The 24,699-nt window shown below is 40.5% G+C and overlaps 2 protein-coding genes across 3 annotated transcripts in view; both read right to left on the minus strand.

Moving 5' to 3' along the window:
• Positions 1-4,351: 4,351 nt before the first annotated feature.
• gdf6b (growth differentiation factor 6b) lies at positions 4,352-6,938 on the minus strand. Its single transcript, XM_085148019.1, has 2 exons — positions 5,668-6,938; positions 4,352-5,466 (listed from the first exon to the last, which is right to left on the minus strand). The coding sequence occupies exons 1-2, from the start codon at positions 6,083-6,085 to the stop codon at positions 4,574-4,576; spliced, it is 1,311 nt and encodes a 436-aa protein (XP_085004145.1). The 5' UTR covers positions 6,086-6,938; the 3' UTR covers positions 4,352-4,573.
• A 114-nt stretch (positions 6,939-7,052) lies between these two features.
• pkhd1l1.1 (PKHD1 like 1, tandem duplicate 1) overlaps positions 7,053-24,699 on the minus strand; it is a 49,630-nt gene continuing 31,983 nt past the window's right edge. Inside the window, exons 49-77 of one of the 2 annotated variants that reach the window (XM_085148017.1) lie at positions 23,647-24,676; positions 22,473-22,664; positions 22,056-22,207; positions 21,802-21,961; positions 20,990-21,161; positions 20,806-20,894; positions 20,466-20,629; positions 20,126-20,255; positions 18,352-18,470; positions 17,997-18,126; positions 17,524-17,697; positions 17,022-17,125; positions 16,706-16,832; positions 16,477-16,598; positions 16,283-16,373; positions 16,029-16,177; positions 15,509-15,631; positions 15,305-15,416; positions 15,055-15,171; positions 14,074-14,239; positions 13,233-13,465; positions 12,787-12,951; positions 12,520-12,677; positions 12,204-12,339; positions 10,644-10,988; positions 10,403-10,554; positions 9,215-9,361; positions 8,327-8,480; positions 7,053-8,126 (exon numbers count right to left, since the gene is read on the minus strand). In XM_085148017.1, the coding sequence (XP_085004143.1) occupies positions 7,870-8,126; positions 8,327-8,480; positions 9,215-9,361; positions 10,403-10,554; positions 10,644-10,988; positions 12,204-12,339; positions 12,520-12,677; positions 12,787-12,951; positions 13,233-13,465; positions 14,074-14,239; positions 15,055-15,171; positions 15,305-15,416; positions 15,509-15,631; positions 16,029-16,177; positions 16,283-16,373; positions 16,477-16,598; positions 16,706-16,832; positions 17,022-17,125; positions 17,524-17,697; positions 17,997-18,126; positions 18,352-18,470; positions 20,126-20,255; positions 20,466-20,629; positions 20,806-20,894; positions 20,990-21,161; positions 21,802-21,961; positions 22,056-22,207; positions 22,473-22,664; positions 23,647-24,676 (5,370 nt within the window). In that variant the 3' untranslated portion in view covers positions 7,053-7,869. Of the gene's footprint in view, positions 8,127-8,326; positions 8,481-9,214; positions 9,362-10,402; positions 10,561-10,643; positions 10,989-12,203; positions 12,340-12,519; positions 12,678-12,786; positions 12,952-13,232; positions 13,466-14,073; positions 14,240-15,054; positions 15,172-15,304; positions 15,417-15,508; positions 15,632-16,028; positions 16,178-16,282; positions 16,374-16,476; positions 16,599-16,705; positions 16,833-17,021; positions 17,126-17,523; positions 17,698-17,996; positions 18,127-18,351; positions 18,471-20,125; positions 20,256-20,465; positions 20,630-20,805; positions 20,895-20,989; positions 21,162-21,801; positions 21,962-22,055; positions 22,208-22,472; positions 22,665-23,646; positions 24,677-24,699 lie in introns of both variants that reach the window. The other variant, XM_085148016.1, reaches the window with a different exon arrangement.

Consider the following 24,699-nt stretch of genomic DNA (forward strand, 5'->3'; position numbering starts at 1 on the left):
CAGCGAGGCCCTCAGTGAGCATCGCACGCATTCCTTCCCCCTCACCCTCCTCTCTTCCCTCTTAATTGCAGCTCTTTTCTAAGGGGACGTGTACATTGTTTAATATCAGCAGTCCCTGGAGACAATGGGCCACTTAAACTTTGAACCCAGTTAGGGCAAAAGCAGGCTTAATCTGATGTTGAGATCCTCCACCACTATTGTCTGTGAAGCAAAGGACTCAATGTGGCTCTAGACTGAAGCGGGGTCAGTTATTGCGTCCGCACACCAATTTGTTTGTCACATATTGATCCCATCCATTCCCCCTCCCCATCCGACCTCCAGCACAGAGAAACACAGCCCACCCATGGAAGATGGCACTAGTTCCACATGTCTGCTGACCTTGCTTTCACCCTGCAAACTGTCCCTGTCCAGCAGCAGGTACATCTCAGCTCTCTGTGCTGGAACTGAAGCTGAATATGCAACAAATGTCCCCCTAAAGACCCGTGTGTACTCTGTATTCTGTCAATCTTGGAGCCTTCTCTTGTGTATAGAATAAAAAATCTGACATATCTAATTATATAATTAGCTGCTTCTCACTCTATTTGAAGTAATTAATGTATAAACTGGACAACCCATCATGGAAGAGTTAAATATTTATCTTTCTATAACAGAGAAGAAGATGTCTAAACTATTTTCTTTAATTTGAAGTTGGGAAACTAGCAAAGGGGTTTAATATTTTTGCTTATAAATTAGGTAAATAATAATTTAGCAGAGTTATTTTCTGACTATGTGGAAACTTTTCAACCTGGAGAAGTGTACTCAAGCTTTATCACATAAAATTTAGATGTAAAAAAAGGTTAAAGGGTCGCTGTGAGAGCACTTTATAAAACCTGATAGCACTAAAGCCTACTGGAAAAAGTGATCAAACTATTAAACAGGATTACTGATGAACAGCAGTTTTGGATTTCTCTGGCAAAACACAAACATTTTTAGTCTTTTTTTTTTTTGTCCACTAGATGAAGCCACAACAATGCTAATTTATTTTTATTAGAAAAACACCATACCTGCAAACCATGGACTGTATATACTGGAAATAGTGGCCACAGCCAAGCTAGAGCATCTTAAAATATAGTTTATGAAGACATTATATATTGTTTGTTTAATGAAAACAAAAACAGCCATTAAAAAAATTATGTTATTACAAAATGTCATACAGTGTAGGCCATATTACTTTTTTAAATACAGCTACCTGTATTGTTACCAGACGTAATCACTTCTTGCCTTCCCTTAACTGTCTTTAACAAAGGATTCAGCTGCTAACTGATTAATTTTAGCAGCAGTTGTACTTTAAGACAATGGTAAGCTAGGCTGCTGTTCAGTCTTTATGCTAAGCTAACCTGCTACTAGATTATTTAATAGACAGACATGACAGGTACTTTAATTCAAGCTGAGGTTTTTTTTTTAAGTGTAATCAGATCACACTTTCCTTTACACCTGTTGTACAGTTAGCGAGTAGGTGTTTTTAGCATGACAAACCCGTTTTTAATTTAGCTAATCTGCAGTTAGCCCAGTCTGTTAACCAGTAATTTGAGCTTTTCTGTTTTCCTTTAAATATATATATATATATATATATATATATATATATATATATATATATATATATATATATATATATATATATTAATTTAATATTGAAAACATTCATGTATTTCCTTTCTTCTTCTTCTTCTTCTTCTTCTTTTTTTTTTTAAAGACAATTGCTACGTTAATTTAATTAAAATCTTACCAGCATTTGAGTAGTTAATGCTTCATTTTGAAGGTATTGCAAAGTTTGGGATCAGTAAGAGAACCAACAGCACTCCTGCAGGTGTAGACCAGCTCATATTTGGTTCAATTTGGTTTATGCTACTTTTGCAGGTGCCTCAGTGTCCTTCTGTTACAATGTTGTTTAATTTACTGTTTACAGACTCTGGGCCAATAAAGAGCTGGCATTTTTTACAATACAAAAAAAGTCATGTTAAGAGTAATCACTATAAGCAATGTGGTACTAGCACTAAAACTGTCAAAAAATAAATAAATACATTCGAAACATCAGCAAGAAAACATTGTAAGTTTTAATGTGCATCTTTATACATTTTATATGTTAATTTGGTTAGAATATTTAATGCTGCAAAAATACATTATTCAGGAATTTCTGCTTCATAGAGTAGCACACTTTTATTATAGAAATGAGAGGTTCCAATAAAACACAGTGTGCCACAACACTGTCTCTATCAGTTGTTGTAATATATTATTTTTGGATGCCAGTAAATATTGCAGAGCATAAAGTATGAAAAGTTAAAATGTGCCGCTAAGATAAACACAACACCAAAAATAATCTTTTTTTCTTTTTTGTCGTAGCGGATAATTATTTCCTGTTTATATATATATATACATTAAAAACACTGATAGAAATCTGATATTTAACAACCTGTCATATTTCTTTACAAAAACATTACCCATGTGTGTTTATTTGAGCCTGAACCTCCAGATGTGTGACTCGTGCCGTCTGGAAGTTGTAACAGAACAAAGCGGACAAAGTAAATGCAATAACTTACTCACATGACTTAAATTATTATTTCCATACCAAATATTTACACATGGCACCTTTGACCATCAGTGCATTACAGACAAAGTTATTGCATCTATATAATCATCTTAAACATAAAGCGGTGGGAAACCCCGCGATGGTTTTGATGAAAAGATGTGAACGTTGGTCGATTGGAAGACGTTCCCTGAGTCATAGGCCATGTCAGGTGCTGAAAATCTGCTATTTTAATCCTGGCAGGGATAAAAATCAAAACTTCCATTATGCTGAACGTGTTTACCTGAAGTTAATGATTTGGTTTACAGAAGAAACAGCTGGAAAGAGCGTAATCAGTCAGTTTGTTCAGTCAGCAAAAATTCTATATTAACTAACTGGACACATTTTATTGTTCTAGTGAAACTGGATGTAAAGTTATTACATATCAGCTAACAGACAAAGAGATTTGGATAGTGTTTTTTACTCCAAGGCCTTCTTTTGAAAATGACCAGAGAAAAATTGTGTCAAAACAATAAAACCACTGACAGCTGATGGGAAAAACATAAACCATTTACAATGCAGCGATCTGCTGGGAAACCTAAGATTCTGGCTTTCATGTGGATGTTCATTAGACAAGTAAGATAACAGGTAGACTCCTCGATGGCAGTGGCCACAATATGCCCATCTACACCGAAGCAACTACCTAAGAATATGATAAGGAGCTCAGATCATTGACTTAACCTCCAGACTCCCCACTCCCAGTCTAATCCAAGCATCCGTGGAGGCCTCACATTTAAAGAACAGAGCTCAAAAGAGCCACTGCCACTGTGTCTGAGCAAAGTGGATGTTATAGATATGAAACAAAACTAAGAATGAAGTTACCACACTGATGACATACAACTCCACTTAATAAACTCAAAGTAGATATTTATTTCATTGTTAATAATCACTTAAAAGCTGTTTTTGACTTCTTCAAAATGTTTTAGAACCAGGTCTCTGGTACCAGACATCCTGTCTCCATGCCCTCATGGGTTAGAGCTGTGTCCAAGTTTGGCAGATCGTTTTATTGTTGTGGGTGATTCATTGCTAATATAGTTTCCGTTTGAAATCCTTTAAGTTTTATATAAAGAGTCTAAAAGTTATACAAATTACACATTTAATTTAATCCAATCTCTTGAAAGGTTCAGTATTTAAACTGAAGGTTTATTCTTTGTTGAAGATTCCTGGAGTTGTGTATGGAAACCATCCTCACGCTTCTAACTTCCAGAAGGAGCTGAGCTCATCATAAAGTGGAAGGTTTGCATGTCTGAATCATCACCTGTATCAGTCTTGTGACAAGTAATAGACCATCAGCAAATAAGCTGATATTTACAGATGGTGGTGGCTTCTGCTTCTTTGCTGTGTTTGACTAACTATGACAACAAATTTGGTTATTAAATGGTTGCGAACAGACAGCCACATAACGTCCACTTTGCGTATACCTAGCTTGTATTACCAGAACCTGTTTTTGTAAAGATAACATATTTATGCCTTTTCTGAATATATTTACATCCACATTTATTGCAGGGTGGTTTATCTGGACTACCTTTGTGTGGTTGTTTGCATAAATTTTATTTCTTTAGGACACGACCAAGCTGCAGGGTTTAGCATACAGATATGAAATCATCCTTTTCATCAAAATCTTTGCAAGAACATGCTCAACTTTTTGCATTTAGTATTTTATTAATTTGGCGACGAGATGCATATTTATTTGTCCACAAATCTGTGGTAATTGCAAAGTTTCAAGTGACTAGATTGATTTTCTTTAAAAAAAAAAGGGTGAGGAGATGGACAAAAAGAGATGTTTGAGGTATCAAGATGACTGTGTTGGATGCATAATTGAAAGAAAAATGCTTCTCAACTATAGTTGATGTCTCCATCTTGCTAAATAAAGTTCTCTTTATTTCAGATACAGGCTTTCCTCCACGTTGACTGCGATGCAGTTCAATTCCCAGGAGGTCAAGGTAAGCCACGACCCCTGCTGGGGTCGTACTACCTGCAACCACAAGACTCCACCACCATATCCTCGTACTGCTTGTACACCACATTGTTTCCTGAGTCGATGTAGAGGATGCTGATGGGGCTGAGTTTGGATGGGGCGCAGCAGCTTGGAGGCATGTTGCTAGGGTTCATTGAATTCATCAGAGTCTGAATAATGGCGTGGTTGGTGGGCTCCAGGTGGGAGCGCAGGGGGAAGTCGCACACCCCCTCGCAGTGGTACGCCTCATAGTCCAGCGGGGCGATGATCCAGTCGTCCCAGCCCAGATCTCTGAAGTTCACATGCAGGGGTTTCTTGCTGCACCTGGATTTTGACTTCCTGCCATGTCGCTTCCCATGGCGGGTTTTGGATGCAGCAGTCCTGCGTCTCCTGCTGGCTTTAGTGCCAGGGCCCCTCTCTTTGGGGCTTTTCTCGAGGCCCAGTAAGGCTCTCCCCTCCCTCCTCTCGCTGAAGAGTGTCTGCTTCTTCTTTGACCTGGTGAAGACCACTAAGATGGCCTTCTTCTGCTGAGGCCTCACATGTCGGTGCAGTCCCAGAAGATGCAGATCCAGCTCCCTCTCAGGATTGTCCAGCACGGCCCTGAGCTCCAGGCAGAAGTGCTTCCCCTGGCTCAGGTGTTGTCGCTCCTTGAATATCTCCCACACGTCCAGCACCTCCCACCTCGGCCTGTGGGAACCCTGCAGGTCCAGTGTTTTGGAGTCGAGCAGCTGCTGGTCGTGGCAGGAGAGGAGCTGGATGTCGACAGGCTCTGTTTCCGACATCCTGAAATTCCCAGACGCTTTGGTGTAAATCCTGAGCTCGGCTCCCAGCACCTCCGCTTTTTCTGAGAGGGTTGAGACATCGAACAGATACTGTTGTCTCCTCAGAGGGGAGAGTGGGAGGTCATCTGTGGAAAGCATTAAAACAGCAGGGTCAGATGCCTTCTCACTGAGATGATCTACATACCACAAAGATGTGGAATCTGACAGATAAATATCCCAAATGCAGTCTGCACTGAATTAAACTGGGAGACAGAGTATGAGTCACAGGTGAACCAGCAATACTACCTACATGCACACACTCACACACGCGGCAGAGCTCCACATACCTTGTCCGCTGTCCACAAAACTTGCAATAGTGTTTGCAGCTTTTGAAGAACGGAAAAAGCTGGCATTGAGACCCAGCTTCTCCGCCGTGGAGAATGTCTTGTAAATAGACAACATGTAGTCATGCGGCTCAATTAAGCCTTTATGTGCTGCTTTGTTGTATCTGTCCTGTGAGGGTCGAGCGTAAAACTCCTTAAAATATTTAGACGCTTCTTGTGAATTAAAAATCTTCGCCGCTTTGCTGCTTTTCGGCGCAGCTGGAGGGAAAATAACGAGAGTCTGGAAACAGGGCATGCCCCACACGAACACAAGAGCCCCGCAAAGAAAAGAGAAGTGATAGAAATCCATCCTCTGCGCTCGTCCTGAGTCTGAGTCGGAGCCTGAGCTGTGGCCGGGGGGGACCAGAGCTGGACTCTGCATCCGCTCCTGTGTGCAGCAAGTGGCTGCTCCGCAAAGTGCGCACAGCTCGGAGGGACAGGCGGCGCGCAGTTTAAAAAACACAGGAGGCGAGGACACGCCTACATTGTTCTAAGGGCTTAAAGGAGAGGGCAAATTAGGCTGTAAAGATAATTGTTCCTCTGACACCCCCCACCCTCCTCACGGAAAGACAGATGTGCGCTCAAAAGACTATGGTGCATGAAACTGCGCTGACTTTTCTCGCTCTCACCAAACCTGCTTAAATGGAATCGAAATTGATTTGATTTTCAGTTTTAAGCCTGAGTTTTGGAAGTTTCTCTGCAGAACGAGTCCTGCTGTAACGTTGCCTCGGTGCATTATTTCTTTAGTGTTTATTGTGGAGTGTAATGCCCTCTAGTGAAGCACAGAGATACTGCTTTGATGCGGAAGACGAAAGGCGCACAGAGGCAACGTCCTTCAGCACCGTGGACAGAGTCTGTGCTCAGCAGATAGAAATAATTATTATAATCCACACATTATTCAGATATCCTCATATTTGAGATTCATGACTAGAATAGACTCTAGAAAGAAAGACATAACTGCGTAACTATACTACACTTTTCTGCATGGTATGAAAAAAAGGCGTCACGATGCTGTTCATTATTTCTTTATTTCAGTTTTTTATTAATTTTGGGACATTAAAATTATTTATTCCAGCCCCTTCTAAAATGTCCTTAATGGTGGGAATATTTAAAGTTACATCCTCAGTAAAAAAAAAAAAAAAATTGTATACACCCGTGGGGCTGAAAACACCTGAATTCGAAGATCAAGAGGCGTGGCCCAACGCTTTTGTCCTTATAATTTGTTTACATTGTATCCATCGCGCAAATCTTAGCTCCATTACCTCACTGCTAAATCTTGGCCTTCACTATGGTTTCATGTTTACTGAAGCAGTTAAAATAATCAATAATCAAAAACAATTTCCAAGTGATTTGATTTTGTTTTTGGATCTGTTGATTTCCCAAAGGTGCTGCTTGTAACACTCCATGTAAAGAGTCGTGGCAAAAGCCAATGTTCATGAAAGTTTGGACTCCATATACCTTTCTTTCCTCTCCAATCACATTCTCTTTGAGTAGATATAGGCTCCGTTTCAGTATGTTGCCTACAGCGCTGCAGTCTGGGCTTTTAATATTATGTTTTGGTATTTTTTTCTTTTAACAGTGAAAAGCCTCTACCCACTTTGCTGCCAGGGCAGACAAACGAGCTTTGTTTTTTAAAGCCCCAAAAACACGAGGAAAAAACAAGTCAAGAGACAGTGACGCAATAAAGATTCACTTAAAGATAAAAAACACAATTTATTGAAAAGAAAGTGTAGTTTAAAACAATCATTAACATGCAGAAAACTGTTGCAAAATGTCTTGTTTTCCTTCAGCTGTTTGCAGTTTCAATTTCACTGCTGCACTTTTTAAAAGTAGAGGTAATCTATTTGGAGCTCACACCCATATTAAATCTTACACAAAACACAATGAAAGAACCCAAAAACTAACAGAAATTAACATCTAATGCACAAAATCATTCAAGAAAAGCTTTACTTTTACCTCATGAAATAGTAAAAATAATTATTTGTTGTTGTATTCTTCATAAATCCCTTTTACCTGAGAAGATTTTTGTTCTAATGGATATTAATTTGAAGGCTATAAGCAATGAAAAAATATACCACTCACAATAAACTTTCAACAAGAGGTTAGTTTTAGTCCTTCGTGTTAACGTGACTTTACATTATCCTTCATAAAGCGGGCTGAGCTCTTCTAACCTATGGGGACAGCATCGGAGCAGCAGGCCACGGTGTAGATAACGCTAGCCAGGCACAGAACGCCAGCAGAAGCAGTGGTGCCAGAGCCAAAGATGCTGTCGTCGGTGACCTGACTAGTGGTCGTGGTAGGTGTCGGCTCTGTAATGTTGCTGCTGGTCGTCGGGATCTGGGTGGTGGGAGTGTTCTTAATGGAGAAGGCTCTTGATGTGGTGCCCCAGTCCTTCAAAGTGAAGACCATTGTCAGGTTCTCACCTGCAGATGAAGAACAGATACTTATACGCCTAATTGGATCAGTTTCTGCTTTCATAAATAATGCTTGATATTTATTTTATGCACATATTGGTTTCGTAATTTTTTTTTATCATGCTCTGGATGAATGCACTGCACCAGCTGTTTTCAATCTGCCAGTTTTCAAACGTTATTTAGGTTCAGGTGAGGATGTGTGAACGCACCGCTGTTAACAATGGACAGGTCGCTGAAGTTGGCCCAGCAGGTTCTGAACAGGATGGTTGTGTTTCCTTCAAGCCCACCAACGCTGTTTCCACTGGAGTCCTTCAGGCTGGCTGTAACCATGAGAGTTGTCACTCCCACAGAGACGCAGTTTCCCTGCAGACATTAACAAAGGTCACTGTGAATGGACACACACACAATATAGAAAACAGACTTAAGCCTTGATTATATTCCATTGTGGACACAAACAGCCTGAGACCCAATGGCTAAGAGGGTCAATCCTGTTATACATATTCAACTTATTCAAAGTCTGCTGGAAATGTGCCACCTATGGTGCAGGGGTAGCTAGTGCACCGTGACGTAAACTTCCCCCAAACAAGGCAGTGTAGTCATAAAAACATGCAGGCCCATCGACGTTTGCATAGACCGTTGTGCTCACTGTCTGATGAAATTTATAAATAACGACTGCCATTAAAGAAAGTCCAGATTATACTGGACTTTCTTTAATTTTACTCTAACAATTCATTCGAGTCCACTCCACATTTACAGTGAATGATAGCTAAGTCTAGACAACAAATTTTATATTGGATTGAGGAAAAACAAAAGAATCATGGTAACAGTCATACTCAGTCCTACTAAAACGATCCTAAATATAAAATAATCCAACCCTGGTCCAGGTAAGGTGTGAGAAATATGCAGTGTTTATATGGATTGGGTCACTGAGTTAGTAATGAGTTCGTACTGAATGAAAGGTAGAAGGGGATGAACTAGTTGAAATGAAAGATCATCTAATAATACAAAAATTAGATAAACCAACGCTGCCCTCACATCCTTCCCAAAACATCAGCTTTAACACTGGCTGTGCGGTAACACATCTCGAGCTGCCTCACCTCTGCATCCACAGCCATCAGACTGGGCTGCTGGTAAAGAGGACCCACAAACTCCCCGGCTATCGGCTCCTCGATCAGCAGCAGGCGGTCCACGCCGGACACGTAATTCACGGTAGGTTCCTCTCTCGTTACTTCCTCTGTCGCCACCTGAGGTTAAAAGGAGGAAATCACCATGTAAATATGAGACATTTCATCACACACGTAATGTATTTTTATCATCTTAACCCTTTAAAACCTACCATAGAACCAAGCCCGCCAGAGCTTATATTATATTTTTACATGCTGTGGAGCCATTTTTGGGAGCATTTCAAGTTGATTTACATCAATACAACCATTATAGTCCAAATTTTAATAATATGTATGCATTAAGTGCATAGTAATTACATAAATTGTGAAAAAGTGCAATAAACTACAAAAAAATTGAAAATCGTTTTTGTTTTTTTCACATATATTTCTAGTTAGAGAAATTTAAGAGGCTGATACCTCAAAACTGTAAATACAAAAAAGTTGCACAAAATAGTTTCCCACCACAGGAAATTTATTTTGAGTGTCTTCATAGTTTTATTTTTGAAATACACCAATTTTTATATACTGCAGGAAAAACGAAAATAAATATTATAATGCAAATTTGCAAAATAACAGCATATGCATCAAAATAAACTATTTCCAGCAGTGCAATATGAGTCCTAATCATCCCAGAAACGACACAGAAAGTCATAAAGTCAAACATAACTTTTAAAAACACAAGTATAGGCTCCTGATGCCCCGATGGTAAAGAACTACATTTCCGCAAAATGACGTCACTTCCGGTTTTAGGCAGGTCATGGTGGACATGCGATAGTTCACGCTGATGTACGTAGGAAGTGTTACAAACAGCTGATCGGATCGGCAAAGCGTGTTTCTGGAATATTATGTTTTTGTTGCTGCAAGCGCTTTTTATGCAGTTTTTGCAAAGTTATATGTGGAAGGAAACCGTGACCGAGGACAAGCTGATGGCATAAGATGTAAGTACAACTCCTCCGGTTTCATATGCAAAAAAAATGATTGCGCTAGCTCACGTGGTTGCAGTGCTACCGGGATTTAAAAATAGTTATGCAAAATGGAGCGTGTCCGCTCCAACCGGCTTTAAAGGGTTAATATCAAAACAGCTGTTATAGTGTCTACAGTGCAGATGTTATTTTGCTTTACCTCATTCCAGCTGGGGTCTGAGGATGGAGGAGGAGGTGGGACCATGCCAATGGAGGAGACGTTAAAACCGATGGACTGACTGAGGTTTCCGGTTACTGCTGCCTGACCCAGTTCATCAGCGATGTTCTTCAGCAGTGTAAAGTCCTCGTCATCTGAGAATACACAGGCAGCAAAGATGATGATTAACTGGACAGATTAGACCCTAATGAGCAACAAAGTGACACTTTTCCTTCTTCCTAACCGTTGGTGCTGTTTGTGGTTTGCTGGACAGGAGGCTTTTTGATCTCCACCTCCACCGTCAGGCCCGTGGATCTCTTCCTGCGACGCGCGCCTCCGTTCTCCCTGATGATCTTGGAGATGCGGATCATGTTGGGAGGAACTTTGAGGAACAAGGCGAGGTTCTGGACCAGGCTGTTGCCATAGAACTCCTCCTCGGTCATTGCGGGGAACCCGAAGGCGATGATGAGAACCGGGGAAGTACGGATCTCCACTGGTTGAGAGCCTCTCAGCACGACCTTCAGCATCTTATAGTCCTGGTCAAAGTAGTTGGTGCCCACAGTAGCATTTAGCTCGGGGACGTACTGACCTGGAGTGATTAAACACAGAAAATCTTAGATCATCATCTTCAGATATAATTCATACATGACAAAGACAGGTCCTTGTAACATTTCCTGTTGATTTGATTAATATTTGTGGTGATTATTTGCACAAGACGAGAAATTAAGAATGCAGATACTTTAAACTAAGACAAAAGGTAAAAAAATATGTATTCATGTAAAGCATAAAAGGGTGGAAAACCACATTTAACAAAACAAACATAAAGGGCTACGTGACATTAGCCCGCCATCTTTTATAAAAATGGCTGGCGTCCACTAGATTCTGAAAGACGTCTTAGAGCCAATTGATGAACCTGATGTACTTTTCTCTTCTCTCCGCTGGACATTGTTGGGGAAAACATGGTACAGAAAAACTCACATTACTTCTTTGTTGTAGAGAATCAAGTTATTTAGTTACTTTAGTTACCAAGTCAAACCTTGATCAGGGTTTGAGATCATAGTTTGTTTGTTTTTTTGTTGTTGGGATTTTTTTTTTTTGCATTAATATTTGGGTTCTCAGATGGGTTTCATTGTTTTCATTTTCACTTTTATTTTGGTTCCTGTCTTTATAGTTCTTTTCTTTATTCTTTTATGAAGCAGGTATTTCCTGGTCGCTTTTTTTAACAAATATATTCTCAGTTTTAGTTATTGCTACTTTTTCAAGTCTAGTTTTAGCTTGTGTGCACCTTATATTTAATTCCATCCTCCCTCCCCCGTGTTCCTTGTATGTTGTGAAGTCTCCACATCTGTGTCCTGTGTTTCGCTGTCACACAATTTTCTGTTTTATTTTGGTAATCATTTTTCTCCTGTGTCTTGTATTTGGGCAGGGATAGCTCAGTAAGTAGAGTGGTGGCCCCATGATTGGAAGGTCGGGGTTTGATTCCCCTGAACAGCTACCCTGAGGTACCCCTGAGCAAGGTACCGTCCCTACACACTGCTCCCCGGGCGCCCAATGGCTGCCCACTGCCCACTTAAATGCAGAGAGGAATTTCCCCACGGGGATCAATAAAGTACACTTTCTTTCTTTCTATTTTGTGTTTGCCTTTGTTGTTACCTTTAGATTCCACTGTTAATTTATGTTTTGGAATTTGTTGGACTTTTACCTTCTGCTTAGTAAAGGTTGCTTTGTGAGTCCAGCATTTGAGTCCTTTTGATCAGCCGTGATGCTAGTCGACACATGATATCTTTGTGTAAACATTTAGTACCTGCAAGTATCGGTTTCTTCAAGATGTAGTCAGTGTTACCAGCATTCCACTCAGCATTAGTGGGAGCGATCAGTTGATTATTGACATACACATCCAGACGCTGAGGGTTGGAATAAAACACTGACACCACGATGCTCTGCACAAATGTAACAACAAAAAGACACTTAGTTACTGAATGTAGATTGATCTGAAGACTTAGACATCTGGTTTGTATTTGTGGGACTTTTTTTAATGATTTATCTCAGGAGTGCCTTTTGAAAGTTTTACTCCTTAAAAACAATGAATACATTCAGAACAGCATTTTTGAAAATGTGACCTCAGATGGATTCGAGTTGAGCATCATGAGGCGAAGCTTTTGCGGGCTGACGCTCGTGAAGTAAACGTCAAAGGAGTGACCAGTGGCTACGATACTGTGGAAGAGGGAAAGTCTCCTCTGGCAGGTGTAGCCAGAACACCAACCGTGATCCTGAGGACCTGGACACAAACACACAAAACAGAGTTTTAAACTCGTTCTGCTGTTTTTGAACAGACCGTCAGCACCCAAGATCTTAAGCATATGATGGAAAACCTTTCCTTATCCTACCGTTGATCAGATCCACGTAGCCGTCTCCAAGCACAGCGACGGGGGACAGACGTCTGGTCTCCGTGTCAGCGTCGAGACTTTCAATCACCAACATCCTGTAGTTCAGGCCGAAGCACTTGTAGCTCTGCCAGGAACTCATGTAGGTGCATGTTCTCCTGATCACACCTACGCACAGATTTTTAACTAGATATATAACACTTTCCAGTAAAATTCATGACCACCGCAGAACACTAAATTTACCCATTAAGCAATAAACCAATGTAAGAAATAAGACAGGAAATATCAGACACTAAGGTATCTGGCTGGAAAAATGTATTAACTGATAAGATATCATTTTAAACTGAGTTCAGTAGCTTGAACTTACTGAAAATAGAGCCTGATATCAACGGAAATAATAAACATTTACCAGACACACTATTGTATCTCTTCCACCAAGCTCTAGTTACCTTTGTTTGGAGCAATCTGGTTCACCGGGATTCGGCTGCCATTGAGGGCTGTCAGCATAACTTTGGGGATGCGATAGTCGCCCAGCCCCCTCCTGGGATCTCCTCCCCACTCATACTCGGATTGCGGCACCACAGCGCCCACTGCCCCTAGGAACGACCCATCCAAGTCATTCAACAAGCTCTTCTTCTTCGCGTCACAGTCCATGTCCACACAGTCAGCAGGGTTTACTTTACTGGGGCACAAAAACATTCGATTTTACTTGATCAAAAGCTTGAATAAAAAAAAGAAAAAAGCATTTAAAAAGGTTTTACATCTTAAAATCTAAAATGAAGCAGCAGCAATTAAAATGTAAGATGCCCGTAGAGTGCACAAGGTTAAGTTGGCATCACAATCACGATTCCTGTGTCGCCAAGTTGACCTTTTTTTGTGAATAGTTGAATACCACATTTTCCATAAAATACATCAACAAATACCCAGCTTAAAAGGTCAAAGCTTTTCACGCATTTTCACACAAGTTGTTGCGGAAAATCTGCATCATTATGTCAAAGAGTGGAGGTTATTGGTGGTGATGTCACAGTCATGTGATTGTAGTTTCGTTTAACATCAGCACTTCACTTCTACACTTTGAAAACCATACAAGCGGCGTCAGTTTGTGAAGATTACCTTGTTGAATAAAAGGTTCATTTTTGCCAGCTGACTTACAAAACATGTCATGTCTTCACCATGTGAAAAACACATTTTTACAAGTTATTGCCTTTTATTTTTTTAGGTTTCTGACATAAACAGATTTCTAATCAAAGCCTTAGCCCTCCTGACATCTGTTAGCATGGAGTGACCTACCCCAAATCAGGTCTGTGGATAAACACTTTGGCCTCGTCTGTGCTGTTGATCATCTTAATGCCTGAAATCTGCACAGGGTGCTGCAGGTCTTCATTCAGTGGGTTTGTGATGAACATGACGTTTGCCTCAGAAGAGCAGACATTTCTGAAGTTGACAAATGTTGTGTCTACGAAGAAAGCCAGTGCAATCAGGAGCAGTGTTGGTCAAGTTACTTGAAAAAGTAATCAGTAACTAATTACTGATTACTTCCCCCAAAAAGTAATCCCGTTACTTTACTGATTACTTATTTTCAAAAGTAATTTTGAAAATGTTTTTAAAAAGTGTCTTTTTAAAAACACGATTTACAACCTGATTAGGTGATAAAGCGATAGATCTTTCAGCCCAATTCTACTTTTTCTACATAATCAATCATACAAAATGTAATCAAATGGAAAAGTCTCTTTTTAAAACTTGTTTTATTAGTTTTAATCTTTTAACTTTATGCATCAAGCAAAAATGTAATTATATGCAACATTCTTTGACTGGAAGAAATTTGTTTAACATTTAAACCTATTTTCTCCACATTCCAGCACATAAAATAATTTTTTGTGTGTGTTTACACTCACTCTTTCAAATAGATGCAAGTAAAACAGAGCAGAAAATAAATAAAGTCAAAGACTAGCGGTCCTTTTGCTCTATTTTCACCTGTAAAGCAGGAGTGAACGCACTTGCTTACGTCACTGTCATGAGACATTCTCGCAAAAAAAAAATCACGGTTTTAGTAACGCAGTAACGCAGCGTTCCTACGGGAAAGTAACGGTAATCTAATGACCGTTTTTGCAATAGTAATCCCTTACTTTACTCATTACTTGAAAAAAGTAATCAGATTACAGTAACGCGCCCATCTCTGATCAGGAGTTAGAAGCATGTTTACTGGGAAAAAGCTCCCAAGCATCATTTCAAAAAGTCAGTTTGATTCCAAATCTCAGAGGCTGAACCAACCTTTGACTGTCATCAGCCCTTTAATAGAGTTGTAGTTCATGTTTACATGATGAGCCTTAGATGGTGCACCGTTGTGGGCAGACTGGAAATTTGGCCAGCAGATTCCAGATCTGCCACCTGTACACAATGAAAACAGAAACATCAGTTAAAGAGGTTTGTTAGCATTTGCATGTATACGTTGTTCAGGTTTTACTTTTTTTTATTCTTAAATTGACAAAATCTGTATCTAAGAGTTTCAGTTTAACTCTACCTCGGATAGGTCTGGGAGCCCGATGGTCTGAAGTGGTGGCCAAATTAAAGTCGATGTTTGGCAAAGTGTCTGAGCAGTTGAAGCTCGGGCTGCTGCCAACAATCAAGGAATTCTGGGGAAACAGGGATTTGAGTTAAATCCTTTGGCAAAGACAAAGCTCCCACGGAAGAACAACAATCAGTTAATCAAACTAAGGCATCTCACCTGAATTAGCACTGTTTTATTGGCAAATCCATGGGAGAGAGAAGGGGGACCATAGATCATAGGCATGATTCCCATGCCGTTGTCCACCAGGGTCACGTTGGAAACCATGACATTCATGATGGTCTGTGATAGGGAGAGGAAAGGGTATCATTGTATCTACTATATCTTTATTTTCAGACAAAGCATGGACCCTTTTAAAGCGAACACATATTAGGTTTGTTACATATTGCTTGAACAAATTCCTCAAACAGGCTTTTGTCAGTTTATACTTCTAATGCTAAAGCTGCTTTCTGGAAAGGCAACTGGAACGTTGTGAAAATTATGGCAAAAAGCTATTTGATGCAGTAAAATATGACCAAATGTACGTGCATGATCCAACATAGCCTGTTTTTCCTGTTTTTCTTCCCATTAAATGCCCAGATTTTTTCTTTCCTTTTGTTACCCTCAGGTTATTTGCCCTGTTTTGGGTGAACCTGGCTGATTATTCAAGTGTAGGAAGCAGAGACTTGGTTTTTAATACCTGGAAGTAGATGCCGTAGTCAAAGCTCCTCCAGACAAAGAAACCCTGGATGTGGGAGCAACCAGGCAAACCGTCATTGTTCAGATAGACCCCGAACAGACCGCCGTGAGCCTCGTTATGAATCCAAGCCTCATTATCATTTATATAACCTGCACAAGCAGAAGTTCTGGAATTTACTGTTCTGGAAGAGGAAGAAATTTGCACCAGCACCGGACATATAGCCTGTCACTATTGATTAAAGTCATCTATGTCACCTGGGCATGGTTCGCCATCAATGCGATACGCCACTCTCTCATAACCCGCCACAATGTTGTGCTGCAGCACGACGTTTGTCCCCTCGCTAACCTGACATATGTGAAGAGACCAGATGATTATTATAAACAAACATGACTTACGTTTAAGTGGTTGATATATATTCCTATTCCTTGGATATTCCTAGAAAACAAACCTCAATGGCAGCATTCCAGTCAAAGTTGAAAGGCTCCTCTCTGTCTTGGTACGATCCAGGCCACAGTGTCATCATCACCAAGTTCCTCCTCAGTTTCACCTTATTTCCCCAAATTCTGATGCCTGAAAACACAAAAAGAAACACAGAAGAAGAGAAATTTAATTCAAATTTATAACCATTTTGCCTTCATGAGATACAAAAACAGAGCCACAGACAGCACAGTGTTTACCTTCTCCGACAGTGTGGTGGATGATGTTATCATCAACATTAAGGCCGTCTGTTCCAAAAACGCCGACTGCCGGAGAGAAGCCGTCGTGGAAAGCGCAGCCCTGAATGTATGACTCTTTTTCTGTCACCTTTCACCACAGAAAAAAAAACCCCAACAGATTTAACAGATACTTTCTTCTCATTAAACAACAAAAGCAGCAGTTTTGTTTAAATAAACTTCTGCTACAAGATATAAAAAAGCATATTTGCAGTTGTTAATCCTCCTCTATGATCAGGCAGTTGCTGGGAAAGATGCTGTGTGTGCGTGTGGGCTGCACCTCTCCCAGATTGAGGAAGGCCACAGAGTAGCGTGGGTCACTGTAGTCAGTCCAGCCTTCCTGGCCAGAGTGGTAGAACTCCACGTTCCTGATCTGAGCTTTGCCTTCAGAACAAAATTGCAAATTATGATGACAGAAAGTCTGAGAGTCATCCTCATGACTGATATCCATTCATCTACAAACATTAACTGTTGTAAGCTCCCATCTTTCATGCTATACATGCAGTGTTTTGCACTTAAAGCCATTCACAACAATCACCATTCCTTTAATGGTTGTGATTGTTTCTGCTGAGTCTGTAACACTGCATATTATGTAGTGTCTGTTTTATTAATGTGTTTCTGTCCAGTTTGTCTCCTTATTATCTGGCTTAAAGTCTGTTTATACTGAAACATTTCCCCTCCCTCCCTCTGTCAGTGTCACTACTACACTCCATCACTGACTGCTGTTTCAACCCCTTCTCCACCACAGCATCCTACGTCTTCAGGGCGATGTCTTTTTTTACCTTTATAGTTGATTCCCTGCCAGGAGTAGGTGCCGACGAGCAGCCTTGCTCCAAACGAGTCTTGCATCATAGTTGGATAATCCTGACCGATGATCTTGATGTTTCTGGTCAGGAGACCAACATCAGCTGCCAGAGTGTAGGAGAAAGTCGTACCTGACACAGAGTTAGTCCCACCTGTGGACAGAAGATGACACAGACATTTCAGTGTTTGATGGCGTGTTGCTTTGGAAAAATCAGTCAATAACTGAGGTGGTTCCTTAGTAGTAAGAAGACAGCCAGCGGGTCTATATTACAGGTTTGCTTAAAATGTTTTTTCCCCTCATTAATACACCTTAAAGTTAAATTCTTACAGCTTCAACACATACACATAAAGGCTTTTTATTGAGACTCATATTATCAAACCTAACAAATCCTTTCAGCTGATGTAAAAGAAACACCAGAACAATAACTTCAAGTCCTGAGCTACGACTCACCAATATGAGTGTGGGTCAAAGGCTGGTTCAGGGTCAGGACGAAGCCATCCGCTGACACGGCAGTGATCTGACGTTTTTCCGTCTCCCATGTGGTGTAGCTGCTGGTGGAGATTACAACCTCGTCTCCAACCTGAAGCAGGCGTGTCAAAAAGTGAACACTTCCAATGAGAAGTAATTAGAGTAAAGGTACTCGACAATCTGGTAGAAGGAGAATAAATTGATTTTGTTGCTCAAGGAATACAAATTCAGGACTTTAGTTGGATGTTATACAATCAACTTTCAACACCCAACACGTGAATGCAGTACGTGATATAAAAAAAATGGAATAACACATTCTAGAGGAAACTACACAGACCTGCCAGTCGACCGACTGCGACAGGGTCAGTGTGTTGGATCCAGCGTTAGCAGTAGCGGCGAGTTTGGTGCGGTAAACATTGCAAGGAAGTCCGTAGAGCTCCAGTGTGCCGAACACGCCTGTTGGACAAGAAAATATATTATTTCTGCCATTTTAGATGATAAATTTCTTATGTTAAATTTAATTATTCATTTAAATAAAATTAGAATAACTGTCACTATTGATTATTATCGAGTTTAAAATTCAAAGAAAATGAACAAAGACATCAATTTGCATTTTGAATACTGCATATTAAGCCTTTCAGGCACAGTGGTCACTACAGCTATTCAAAGACTGTTTTCTTGTATTTGTGTCAGTGTTGATGGTAAACTTGCACATAAATTACTACATTGGACACTGATGTGTCAGTCGATACTCGATTCATAAGTCTTAACGTATGTTGTCCACCTAATTGGCCATGTAAAAAACTCTTTGAAAAGTACATGTTTAAAAAAATTAAGTTCAAAAACCTTTTTGTCATGCCTAAAGATAAATAAAGAAAATTTAAGAACAAATCCTGACTGAAGTTGTAAAAATTCATGTATGTAAGGGTTAAGTTAAAAGTTCAGAAATTTTAGGAAACAACAACAACAACAAAAAAAACGTAAAAAAAATGTTCATTTTCTACTTTAGCCTGGTTTTTGAATTATGCATCACAAATAATAAGGATCTGAGGTAGGGCTGTTCGATATAACGATATATATCAGATGACGATATAAAAACGTCTATCGTTTCATTTTACGCTATCGTTTGTTTCGTGGTGTCGCAAAATAAACTGTTTACGGCAATATTTTTTCATCGTTTTGATGGTCACTGTAGTGGCTATATTCATTTCCTAAAGTTCTCTCTTTCTCTTATATTTTATATAACCACACTACGGACGGACAAGCGCCTGTTTTTGTGCGTTCTGGTTAGCAACAACGGCGATAACACCTTCGCGTTTCCGCTTGTTTATGTTCCACATAAACCTTTCACAATAAAGCTCAAGATCCTGTTGAGACTTTTCAAAATAAACTGAATCGCGTGAAAGAGCAGATTATTTACGGATGAGAATTAAAAAAGAGCCGCCAGGTGCTAAAAAATAAACCTTAGACTCAAACGTTAGAACAGGCTTTTCCCCGCAGCACGCCGTGTAATAAATACTCACAAAGAAAACGGCGGCTGTTACAACTTATGTCTAAAAATGTATAGTTTCATGCATCAGTTAAAACACTCGACTCCAGGTAAAGGACGCGCAGCTGGAAACACTTCCCGCAAGACGAGCTGCCCGAGATTCACAGAATTTACAGAAAATGTTACATTTTTGTGATTTATATCGTTATCGGACAATAAATGTCTTAATATCGGGATATGAGATTTTGGTCATATCGCACAGCCCTAATCTGAGCAGGAGTATGGACAGTAAAAAGGGCACATTTGCTTTATGGCTCATGCAAGATAAATCTGAATACTGTTGGGAATGCTGGACTGAGAATGTCACACAGATTTAAAGCCATGTGGTAAAAGCAGTGCATCGATTGCTTCCTTAGCTTTTTCAGTTATATTAGCTTTTAGTTATGTGATGTTTATTATGTAACTGCAAGGTTTGTCTTGTTGCACTTACAGGCTTTTAGAAATGCCACCAGTCTCTTCAGTTGGAGCTATTTTTGCAGTACATACACGGAAACTTGGCAATTTTTTACTACAGTCGAAAAAAAGGTTAGGCAAGTACACGAGTCTGTAGCAGTTTTCTTACCCAAGACTTTGGATCCCTGGTTGGGTCCGTTTGGCAGAGGCCACTCCGGAGTGCGGTGGTTTCCTCTCAGCTTGATGTACAGCTGACCTCTGAACGGCTCGTTGTTCCATCCTGCAATCAGCCGGCCGCCCTGAAAGAGTCACAGGTGTTAACATCACCTAACTCATCGTGCTCAGTCAAACAGTACCTGTGACTTCCACATTATCATGTTATGTAGTAGGCAAATACACACTCAGAGCTGCTGTCATAATGAAATATATGCTGGAGATAAATGCTGATAAATTTATGTTAAAGTGATATTCTGGATGAGGATCTCGGAGAGATTACTGATCACACTGACCTGGATGGAGATGTAGACAGCATCTATAGCCACAGTGTTGTACGCGGGTACGGACTGAGCCTTTCCGGTAGATGAGCTGTTCATGGTGTCTGGGATCTCAAGGACTCCAATAACTGTGAGCTTGTTGAGAAGAGGAGTGTCGGTGTCCAAAACGACCCACTGCCCTGTGGTTTAGCAAGGATAAAGAGGCATTTTTAGTCACAATATACTTATAATAGATGTTTTATTTTCAGAAATTAACTTTTTTGACAATTAATTTTTAAACTTGCTCCTAAAAAACACAAAAATATTTTTGTGTTCAAATGTTGCCAAAAAAACTCCTAGTTTTAAGCTTCATTACCTGATGGGATGACCACGTTGGCACCCTCTGTTGGCTCAGTGAAGTTGTTTTCTGCCGAGCCTTTCCAGAAAGAAGCATTGGACCATCGGCTACAGAAAAACAGACATTTTGATGGTACACCAAGGCCACACCAGAAAAAGTTAAATGCATAAAACGTCTGATAGAAAGATAATAAACAACTTACATGAAGTTACCAGGTCGGCGGCTAGGTAATGGCGCGAGAGTGGCTGGAGGCGGTGGTGTTGGAGGGATGCAGTTGGGGTAGAAACAGCGGAAGACCGCAAAGTTTGTCTGAATGTCAATCATAGATCGGTCAACGCTGGACCTCCGACTGCGCTGGCTTGTCTTCCCAGACACTGCAAAGAGAACAGCCAGTGTTACTGAATGCTTTATTCAAGCAAGAGTAACATGCACCCAATGAACTTAAGACGTATAAAAACAGCAAAGTTGATAAAAAGAAGGACGATACGCAGGCCTCCCTGAGTTTAACGCTTATTTATATTTTATCACAGCAAACATACCGCACGCTGCACAAGCTATTTAAAAAAATGCAACAATTTCATTAAAAAAACGCAATTTTCTCTCTTTAAAAACATTCTGCTCCTATTCTAGCAGCGTAATGAAAAAGCATGTAACATGACTGGCTTTTTAACATATAAGACTGAGCGAGAGTTAGAAAAATCCACTTTGTATAATCTCGTTTTATCTAATGCCTCTGTCAACTTAAGGACCACTTTCTTGTGATTTTATCAACTGGGCACATCAGGAGGTTCGGGCACATCTGTGCACCTGAGATTACCACATTAATGACATCTGCTCTCTTTGACACCATAAAGAGCCAAGGGTAGAGACACTTTGGGCATTTCTAAATTGTAGTATTTACACATTATAGTAACATTATATATAGGAAATGCATAAGATCTTTTCTTTTAATAAAATAATACAGGATAAATCAAAATGCGCAGAACAATATATCCATATTAAGGTGCATCTAACCGATGTAGTAGAGGTTGTTGGAGCTTTCATTGAAGTACCAATCTCCGTTCCTGTTGTCGCTGAAGCTCAGTGGCGTCAATGAGCCGTTTCTCCTGTCGATGATCTGGAAACTGTCTGGACTCTGCGTGAAGTTGTGGTTGACGATGACGTACTGATCCCGCTGTATGCAAAGAAACGTGCGACAAACATCAGTGTTTGCGAAGCCCTATATCGTATTTAACATTCTTTACTTACGTGTTCTTTGACGTGATTACCTTAAAGCTGTAGAATTTTCCGCTGTAAGTGATGTTGGTCACGTGATCCACATTTTCAAAATACCAGTTGTACGTCTGTCCAGAGGGCAGCAAGGCCATCCATCCAAACGGATGAGTTAGTCTCTTCTTCAAAAAGGGGACCCTGGAGCTCCCTGAGTTTAATTTAAGAGACAGAGCACACATATTTATATGTTTGTTTGCATGTTAGGAGGTTTGCATTCATTAATGCACAATAATTGTCTAAAATTTCCATTAAAGATAAAATATTATTCTCTGCAGTTTCAGTTGTTGTAAAATTTTTACTGCAGTTCCTTCTAAACACCAGTAGATGTCAACACAGGTAAGAAAACAAAAACAAATTACAGCTTCTTCTACAACTATATGAGATCTGAAAGTAGTGAATACAGTTTTTTATACCATGTGAGTTGGTTAGGATGACGTTCTTGGCCACCAGAGAGCTCGGGGAGGGGTTGTTAAATGCCAGACGGTGGAAGTTAACAGTTTCGTCGCACACAGCGGCGGGGAAACCCACGCTCCACTCGGCACTCTGGGAGCAGTGAGCAGGGTCCAGCAGGTCGCTCATAGGCACAACTACATGATTTATGTTTCCTGAAAATAAGCAGAAAACCCACTGAAGCGTCAAAACATATGAAGAACATGCACATTTACGTTTACTTTAAAACAATCAGAAAGAGTCTTGCTACAAAACATTCCTAATAGAGGAGCAGATGTGTATTAAGCATTAAGGTGATGCTTAAAATTTCCTTAAACAAGTACACTAGTTAGCTTTGGCTGATTATTTAATGCATAATGAAAGAGTAACAGAATGTTTGAATAAATAGAATTTCTGAAAAGATTAATTCAACATGATTCTTGGAAGGCTTGTATTACTGTTACATTACAAACTGAACCTTTATACATGTTAGGGATGCAACGATACCAATTTTTTCAAACCGATACGATACCGATACTTGGATCTGAGTACTTGCCGATACAGAGTACAAAAAAACGATACTTCTACCACACACACACACACAAATGCAATGAATTGGAAGACAGGTTTTATTATATTCCCTGCCGATAAAAAATAAAATCTTAATAAAAATGACCACAAAAAAATTTCAAGTGAAAAATAAGCACTTCTGTTAAATTATTGCAGTCTCCACATTGTAATTTTACAAAATATCACTGAACTATTGGCACTGTCTCGAGCTTTCAGAATAATAAATAAACACTTCTGTTTGGAATAAAATAAATACAAATTAGGTTTGCGAATAAATTAAACTTTTAAATTATTGCAGAGTGTCCATATTGTAAACAAACAAACAAAATAATTATTATAAAATAAATAATAAATAAAATAATAATTGGCCCCCTAGTGGCCAATCAAAAAAACTACAACAGAAATGACAAGCCACCCTCTGATTAATGAAATAAGTTGGTATCGGTTCATGGTATCGGTTAACTTTTACGAGTATGAGTACACACACATTTTACAGTATCGGCCCCGATACCCGATACCAGTATCGGTGCATCCCTAATACACGTATAAGAGAGAAAATGGTGAGAGAATAAAAGCACTAAAGATTACCTGTTAGGGAGCCATCAGTGTCCACCAGCTGCACTTCATGCTCCCACCTGAAGCCGGCCTTGTTGGGTGAGTTCATGTACTGGATGCCACTGAACCTGGCAGCCCAGCCACCACAGAGCTCCACACACACCCCGTCGATCGAGGTTACCCCGACATTTGCGCAGGAGCTGCGGTTGAAGTTGATGAACTTGCTGTTAATGACGCTCATGCCGTCGTCGAAAGGCAGGATGACGCCGCGGCGCGTGCAGAAGTCGCTGCCTAGTCCGAGCTCGTCCACGTGACCCACAAAGGTGCTATTGGACACCGTCGCCCCGCCGTCTTCTCCAAAGCCCTTCACAGCCCATTGAACGATACGCTTGGCTTCGATGCCTGCTTTCTCATTGTTGACCATGAGAAAGTTGTTGAACTGCACGGCGCCTACATTGACCCACTCAGCACCCTTTTCGCAGTTCCAGGTGGTGAGAGAACGGAAGACAGCGGGCTCGGGGATCGAGGACTGGCACCCTCCGTTCTTCATGGGGAAAAAATCTTGGAAGATCCACAGTCCAAACCAGCCCTGAGAGTGCACAGTGTTGTTATAAAACTCACCAAGGGGAACTCTCTTCTGGCAGATGTTTGGGTTGTAGGAAGGGCCATCAGGGCGGTCATGCATGCGGTACCAGAAGCCAAAATGCGTTCCCCCTGCAGCGGCATTGTGGCGAATGATGTTATTGGGATTTGTGACCCAGTAGCCGGCGGGAGTGACGTCATCATTTAGCAGGCTGGTGCTTTGTTTGACAAACACAGCCAAGTTGTACTGCAGGATGTTCTGTGTCTCAATGCCGTCCTCAATGAAGAAAGCCCCACCCATGATGTTGTAGATCACATTGTGCTCCACCAGAAGCCGGTGGGTGTTGTGGATGGTTACGGCCCTGTTGAAGGTCTGATGAATCGCACAGCCCCTCACGTACGACTTGTAATTGATGTCTCCCATCAGATGCCAGTGGATGGGATAACGTCCCAACCTGAAGGCCTGTCCGGCGTGAAAAACCTGCAGAACAACAGCACAAAGAC

Source organism: Neolamprologus multifasciatus, chromosome 22, assembly GCF_963576455.1.
Source record: "Neolamprologus multifasciatus chromosome 22, fNeoMul1.2, whole genome shotgun sequence".
Taxonomy (NCBI): Eukaryota; Metazoa; Chordata; class Actinopteri; order Cichliformes; family Cichlidae; genus Neolamprologus; species Neolamprologus multifasciatus.